Source organism: Salpingoeca rosetta (genome assembly GCF_000188695.1).
Source record: "Salpingoeca rosetta unplaced genomic scaffold supercont1.1, whole genome shotgun sequence".
Classification (NCBI taxonomy): domain Eukaryota; class Choanoflagellata; order Craspedida; family Salpingoecidae; genus Salpingoeca; species Salpingoeca rosetta.
Genome location: NW_004457740.1, coordinates 642,323 through 649,822, shown reverse-complemented (window position 1 = coordinate 649,822; position 7,500 = coordinate 642,323). Strand labels below are relative to the sequence as shown.

At 55.5% G+C, this 7,500-nt stretch overlaps 3 protein-coding genes across 3 annotated transcripts in view; 1 reads left to right on the top strand and 2 right to left on the bottom strand.

Moving 5' to 3' along the window:
• The window catches only part of PTSG_00138 (CMGC/CDK/CDK8 protein kinase), a gene marked incomplete at both ends in the record, with an annotated part of 4,676 nt that extends 2,656 nt beyond the window's left edge, over positions 1–2,020 (bottom strand). The window contains 4 exons of the mRNA XM_004998635.1: positions 310–438; positions 677–793; positions 1,013–1,109; positions 1,266–2,020. Coding sequence (XP_004998692.1) covers positions 310–438; positions 677–793; positions 1,013–1,109; positions 1,266–2,020 — 1,098 coding nt within the window. The remainder of the gene's footprint in view (positions 1–309; positions 439–676; positions 794–1,012; positions 1,110–1,265) is intronic.
• A 140-nt stretch (positions 2,021–2,160) lies between these two features.
• PTSG_00137 (uncharacterized protein) lies at positions 2,161–4,069 on the bottom strand (the record flags this gene model as incomplete). Its single annotated transcript, XM_004998634.1, has 5 exons — positions 2,161–2,386; positions 2,687–2,808; positions 3,069–3,185; positions 3,326–3,499; positions 3,667–4,069. The coding sequence occupies 5 exons, from the start codon at positions 4,067–4,069 to the stop codon at positions 2,255–2,257; spliced, it is 948 nt and encodes a 315-aa protein (XP_004998691.1). The 3' UTR covers positions 2,161–2,254.
• A 231-nt stretch (positions 4,070–4,300) lies between these two features.
• Positions 4,301–7,500, top strand: part of PTSG_11550 (uncharacterized protein) — a gene marked incomplete at its 5' end in the record, with an annotated part of 5,529 nt that continues 2,329 nt past the window's right edge. The window contains 7 exons of the mRNA XM_004998633.1: positions 4,301–4,518; positions 4,709–4,920; positions 5,166–5,267; positions 5,478–5,546; positions 6,059–6,136; positions 6,331–6,469; positions 6,696–6,820. Coding sequence (XP_004998690.1) covers positions 4,301–4,518; positions 4,709–4,920; positions 5,166–5,267; positions 5,478–5,546; positions 6,059–6,136; positions 6,331–6,469; positions 6,696–6,820 — 943 coding nt within the window. The remainder of the gene's footprint in view (positions 4,519–4,708; positions 4,921–5,165; positions 5,268–5,477; positions 5,547–6,058; positions 6,137–6,330; positions 6,470–6,695; positions 6,821–7,500) is intronic.

Below are 7,500 nucleotides of genomic sequence, written 5' to 3'. Positions count from 1 at the left end.
TACCACACACACTAACCCACACCCGCACACACAATAACACACAATGACACACACACACACAATAACACACAATAACACACCTACACACACACACACACACACACACACACACACACACGCACGCACGCACACACACACACACACACACACACACACGCACGCACGCACACACACACACACACACACACACACACACACACACACACACACACACACACACACACACACACACACAGGACGACGACGCCGACGAAACCAACGGCATCCCCTGCACCCCAATTCCACCCGTCCCCCCCCCCCAAAGCTCACGAGGTCGCGGTGGATGATCCAGTGGTCGTGAAGATAGGCCATGCCGGAGCAGAGCTGGTGCATGATGGACAGCTGCATCGCCTCGGGCAGCGGCGCCCCTTTCTCCTTGCGGTGCGTTTGCAGCAGGTACTATGTGTGTGTGTGTGTGTGTGTGTGTGTGTGTGTGTGTGTGTGTGTGTGTGTGTGTGTGTGTGTGTGTGTGTGTGTGTGTGTTAGCGTCGAAAGGCTGACATGTGTGCAAACGCAGTAGCGTACCCATGCGATTGAGGCAAGCAAGGGAGGAAAACAGGACGTTGACATACGGGCGCGCCGGCACATTCATGCGCACGCACGCTGCCATATTGACAACAGATGCGCACGCACGTACCCAGAGATCAAAGGTCGCGTATTCAAAGAGGATCCATATCTGCTTCGGGTCCACGGTGGGGCGAAGGAACGTGTCCTTGATCATGATGATGTTCTTGTGCTTCAGCTCACGTAGCAACTGTAACATGGAGTGGTTGGCGAAGGGGGGGGTGATGAACAGGAAGAGAATGATGAAGGGCGAGAGGGTGGGACGAGAGTGGCATCATGCCGTGGCGCAGTCGGCACCCACCTGAACACACACACGCACACATGCACACACGCACACACACATGTACGCACACATGCACACACACACACACACACACACATAGACACACACACACACATAGACACGCACCGAGAACTCGCGGAGTGCGGGGACGGAGACGTCGAGGTTCTTGGTTGTTGGCGCCTGCATCGCCTTCAGTGCGTACCAGCGCTGCGGGTCGCGATCACTGTCGTGTTTAGCACGGACGAGGAGGAATGAGCATGAGGGACAGTACATGCCAACAAGTGAACACACACACACGTACATATGCACACACGCACACACACACACACACGCACACATTTACGCACACATGCACACACATGCACACACACTCTCTTACGTGTCGTCGTAACGGGGGCATGAACCGTAAGGGATGAGATGTTTGCCGCGTTTGTGCGAGCGGCCCATGGACCCATTCGAGACAAAGATGGAGAAGGATGGGTGGGAGATGGGCGGCAAGCCCGACTTCCTCTCTCCACTTGCAGCCGGCTTTGGGGCAGACCCCGAGTCCTGTTCCGTGGATGGATCAGAGCCACTCTCAGCGGGCGCCGCTGTCGTCGTGCCGGTGGTGGTTGTACTCGTGGCACTGGCGCTGGTGGCCGGAACGCTGTGTGGTCGTGGCTCAGCCGCGGTGTCCATGGGCGCTGGGTTGTGTGCAAGCACGTCCGTCAGCTGAGCTGGCGCCTCCTGCGACCCTGTCCCCGCTGACCAGGATGACGGCCGTGCCATCATCGTGTTGCTGCTGACAGGCGGGGTAGAGCTCGTGCCCAGACCAAAGTCGATGATGGGCACCTGCATCTGCTCCTCCAACTGCTGTGCCTGTGCTTGCTGCTGCTGCTGCTGATGCTGCTGTTGCGGGTCTTCGCGGGCGAGCTGGGCTGCCCTTCGCCTTGCCTCGGCGGCCTCGTACCATTGCGCTTGCTCTGCCTTTCGCGCTTCCTCCCGCTCGTGTGCAAACGCCGCGGCCCTGCTCCCGTGCCTCACCTTGTACACCACGCCATATGTGCCTTGCCCAAGCCTGCCCGCACTGGCAAAGATGCGCTTCACGTCGCCCTGCTCCCTCTGCAGGTACTCTTGCAGCCGTCGCGAGCACATCAGTTGTGTGTGTGTGTGTGTGTGTGTGTGTGTGTGTGTCTGTGTCTGTGTGTGTCTGTGTGTGTGTGTGTGTGTGTGTCTGTGTGTGTGTGAGTGGATGTGGTGTGTGTGTGTGTGTGTGTGTTTGTGAGTGCAATTCATTCAGTTGTTGTTCGTTTATGCGCATCGGTGGCAACCAACTCAACACGTCTCCGCCTCCCACAAGCGCTAGCTCTCTTGCTAGCGAAGCCCGTGTCACAACCCGAGCACGTCTGCGAGTGCGGGGCTCATCTTGGCAGCGCGCTGGAACAGCTTCAGCGCCCCCATTGCATCTCCACTCGACTCCACTTCCTCCGCCTCCCGGAACAACCGATACGCCTCGCGGTCCTGCATATCGTGTGTGTGTGTGTGTGTGTGTGTGTGTGTGTGAATGTGTGTGTGTGCGTGTGTGTGTGTGTGTGTGTGTGTGTGTGTGTGTGTGTGTGTGTGTGTGTGTGTGTGTGTGTGTGTGTGTGTGTGTGTGTGTGTGTGTGTGTGTGTGTGTGTGTGTGTGTGTGAGCGGGGGAAACAAGGCAAAGGGTGATGCACGCAAGAACCGTGCGAGAGTGGCTGCAAGCATGTGACAACAACCAATCAACTCAAGGACACCCACACGAGGCTACGCACCACCACGTTCGCGCTACCCACCTTTGGCTCGTCGCATATCGGGTCTTCGCGCGCATACATGACATCTGTGCGGATGATGTACTTGACGGAGCCTTTGCCCACGGGCTCGCCCTCATGCGGCATATCCTGGTAGAATGCAAGCGCTGAGACAAGGATGGACATGGGAGTGTGTCAGTGTCAGGATCGATTCGAAAGCATGCAGTCATGAGACTTGTATCATGTTAACCACAGTCAGGGAGACATAGAGCAAGCAGTGAACACATCACGTGTGTAAGTGATCACTCGATCATATGGTCGCACATTCACATGTTGATACATGCGCACGCTCACACACTTACACGCACGCCACCGCAACACACAACACACACACAAACGCACACACACACACACACGAACATGCTACCTGTGCCCATGCTTGGCGGTGCGCGGCCAAGCTTCATTGCGTCCTCCCAGCGAAAGCGCCCGGCGGCGTCCACAACATATTCGCGCGTGTCCGTCTTCTTGAACAGCTGCGTGCCACCTGTTGATGCAGGGAGTGTGTGTGTGTGTGTGTGTGTGTGTTGTTGTTGTTGTTGTTGTTGTGTTATGATGTGGCACAAACAAAGATGCAAATATACACGTGCGCAGTTGCTCAGGAGCAACACATCCAAACACACACACACGAACCTCCTTCTTCACAGTCGTTGAGATAGAGCAGCAGCGTGAAGAGGCTGCGCTTGTTAAAGTCGACAATGGTGTAGCCGTCCGTGTGCGGCGAAAAGTGGCCACCCTCATGATAGCGCGCAAACAAGAGGTGTTCGTTGACACCAACCGCCTTCCACGTTCCCTCGAACCCTTGAGAGAGAATGAGAGAGTGTGTGAGAGAGTGTGAGAGAGAGAGAGCGAGTGAGTGACGTAGAGAGTGCATGTGTATGTGTGCGCCAGCGGAGAGACAGAGATAGGATCAGTCAGCCATCAGGAAAGCAAGCAAGCAACCATTGTGCACTCTCCATTGAGACTACCTGCCTCCCAGCGATCCTGATCGCGGGTGATGGTGATGCGCTCGAGAACGAGGTGTTTGATGCGCTGCCAGATGGCCTCTGCCAACTTCGGGTCCAGCACCTCGACCGTGTCTGCGTTGCGGTACGTGGTGGTGTCGTTTGCTTGGTTCCAAAACGTGTATGTGAGCCGCTCCGTCTCCTGCACCAGCCTCTCGCATTCCCCTTGCGAGAGCACCGGCTTCAAAATGAACGCGTCGTCTCCTTGAATGTCCTCTCTCCCAACATGCTGCTGGTGTGCGTCCTGCGCACCATCCTCGCCTCCACTCTCATCGCTGCCGTCCAGCAGGTGTGTCAAGTCCAACTCAAACGTCTGCTTCGTCACGGGCCGCACGTTGCTCAAGTCCGGTGCCGCCTGCTGCTCCATCCCTCGATATTTCCGTGTGAGTGCGTGTGTGTGTGTGTGTATCGATGTGTGCACGGTGCACGATTAAGAGGGAAACAGAGCAACAGAGAGACAGAGAGACAGAGAACGAGAGTGTGTGTGTATGTGTGTATGTGTGTATGTGCGTATGTGTGTGTGTGTGTGTGTGTGTGTGTGTGCGCAAGCACGCCACCAGTCACGTTGCTTGCCTCGCGCAATTCACGGCACGAATGTTATGAATGATACCCGTCACTTTTCAGTACCCAGCTGGACTCTTCTTCTTGTTTGCACTCCACTCCAAAGCCAGCCTGTCGCGCACTCTTCCCCCCTCCAAACCTACACCACACTCCACTCACCACCACCAACAATGGCGTTCAAGGCGCTTCAGGACCCCTTCAGTGTGCTTTCTTCCATGCAGCCGCCTGCCCGTGAGGGAGCGCTGACCAAGCTCGGTAAATTGGATGCGCACGCCTGCTTGCTTTTGTGACAGCGCTGTCAAAGACAAAACACACAATAAACAACAATCGCCAACAACACACACACCCAACACTCGACCACACGTGGCTGTTTCGATCGCACTGATGATGTTCTGTACTCACGGCACCCATTTGCTTGTTGTACGTTGATGCCGCGATGTCACAGGGTACATGAGTGGAAAGTGGCAGCAGCGCTGGTTCACTCTCAAGGGCAATGTGCTTGCCTATGCTGGATCGCGCGGTGGCGGCACCAAGGGCCAGATCTACATCAACCAGTCCTGCACGGTGGCCGCCGTCCCGCCGTCGTCCAAGATTGACGACAATGCTCTCGGCCCCTATGTCAAGCCCAAGCAACCAGTCGCCCAAAATGCCTTCAAGGTGTGTGTCTGTGTCTGTGTCTGTCTGTCTGTCTGTGTGTGTGTCTTGTGTCTGTGTCTGTGTCTGTGCCTACCTGCCTGCCTGTCTTTTTGTTTGTATCGGTGCAGGTAGAATGTATTCTCTGGTCTGGTGCGGGTTCCACATTGCCCCCTCCCCACCTCGCGTATATTTGATGGATTCCACTCACAAACACCATGTGCGCCCTTGTTTTGCTTTGTGATCTTCTCTGCCGGTTTGAATCACAGATCACAACGCCTTGGAAGGGCACGATGCGCACCTTCTACTTCTACGCAGCCAGCCCACAGGATCGCGACGGCTGGGTCTCGGCCCTTTCCGAGCTCGCCCAGGTACACCTTTGTTGCGTTTCTGTGGTGTGTGTGCGTGTCGTGCGTGTGTGTGTCCGTGTGGTGTTTGTAATCTATGGTGTCGTTGCCTGTGTTGCATCGTAGCGTGTGTCAAGTGCAGCTTTGCTCCGGTCTGGAACGCGATGTTCACTCAGACAACTTTGTTTTGACTTTCTGCTCTTGCTCACAACGGCCGCGTGCGCTCCACAACAGGGCCAGGCCCCGCAGCAGGGCGGCGGCATGAGCGATATTGGCGGCCTCATGCAGATGGCTGGCCAGATGGTGAGCGCATCTGTTATGGGACACACGTGCACAACAGCACATGTCTTTCTGCTTGACTGTTTTGCTCAGTGGTGTGGCGCGTTCGTTGCATCTACATTCTGCACCCGCTGATGCCCGTTTCTGTATTTCTCGCTTGTGTGTGTGTGTGTGTGTGTGTGTGTGTGTGTGTGTGTGTGTGTGTGTGTGTGTGTGTGTGTGTGTGTAGCAACAGCAGCAGCAACAGCAAATGCAGCAGCAGCAGGGCGGCGGCATGGGTGGTCTTGGCGGCCTCATGCAGATGGCTGGCCAGATGGTGAGCGCAACGCCTTGTGTTGCCCCCGTTGTTGACCTGTTGCGCACACCCGCATGTTCTGCGCTTGTTGCTCACTCCGTGTCATACCTGCTGAAGGTGACACGACTTTGGTTTCCCTTTCATTTGTGTGAGCGTCATACATACCATGCCTTGTACTCTGCACTGCACTCCATGCGCTCCTATCACTCACGACCTCGAATCACCACTCACCCCACTGCAGCAGCAGCAGCAGCAGCAGCAGCAGCAAGGTGGCGGCCTGGGCGATATGAGCGGTCTCATGGCCATGGCAAACCAAATGGTGCGTGGAATAGTGTGTATGTGTGTTTGAGTGTTTGAGTGAGCGTGGGTTGGAGAAGTGGGCGTGTTTGAGTGCGTGTGTGAACACGCTTATGAGTGCACATTGCTGCGTCCCTTGAGAGTGCTCGTCCTCACCCTTTCATCATCCACACCACCACCACCACCACCGTCGCCATCACCATGATGCGTGAGCAGCAAGGCCAGCAGGCGACCGGCGCACCTGGCGAGCAGCCGCCGCCATACGACGCGCCCCAGGCCTCGGCACCGCCAGCAAAGGGCGCACCCCACGCATCGGCGCCACCAGGAGCCATCTACCAGGGACCGCGCGCAAAGGGTGTGTGATCGTGTGGGGGTGTCTATGTGTGTTTGATTGTGATTGTATGCGTGCATTGTGCTCAAGGCATTGCGTTGGGATCATGTGCGCTGCTCGCAAATTGCTTTCACTATTTTCTTCCCACCTGTGTGAAATCCCCTTCCACTCACTTGCACACACCCATACATACGTCCACAACACGTCCCTTCCTTTCTTCCTCCCCCTGCCCCCATCACCACCCCGTTAGCCGGCGAGCGGCCGCCGGCGCCGTCGACGCCTGTGGAGCAGCTGCCCAAGTTCCCGGACGCCCTGCCCATGAACGGTCTTGGCCAGAAGGGCGCAATGGGCATGGGCTCCCTCCTCAAGATGAGTGTACGTCACCCTGCTGCCGTGCTGTGTTCGTATTCTTGTGTGTGTGTGTGTGTGTGTGTGTGTGTGTGTGTGTGTGTGTGTGTGTGTGTGTGTGTGCGTGTGTGCACGTGTGTGACTGTGTGTGGTTTCGTACGGCCGACCAAACATATATACGAATGAGATACATGAGCATAAAGCTGCGTAGAAAAGGAATAGGAACCCACAGAGCGCGTATTAGAAGATAGACAAAGAGCCGAAACAAAAAAAAGAGGAGTTAGCCAAAACCAACAGGTATCGACGATAGTAAAAGGTGACAGACTACACAGTCAAACATATTATATTCCAGACCACGAGTAAGGTGACAGGGGCAAGAAATAGGCCACTACCACGGCAAAGAAGGATGAGCAAAAAAATAGCGGACTGCGTCATCAAGGGGTAGATGTAATCATATAAAAGACGACGGCGGAAGTGCGCACGAAATACGGTGAGCATCATTCGACAAAGCCAGAATGAAATGACAGCAGAAAAGACAGACGACCAATGACAGTAGTTGAACGGTAACCGATGATGGCGGAGCTGGGGATAGGAGCAGAAACGCCAGAGTTACGAGATAAAAACGATTTTAAAATTACAAAAATAGGGGACGTGCAGCATGAGTGTGAAAAGAGATTGGAGATAGAGTAAGGGATGTTTCGGGGTGA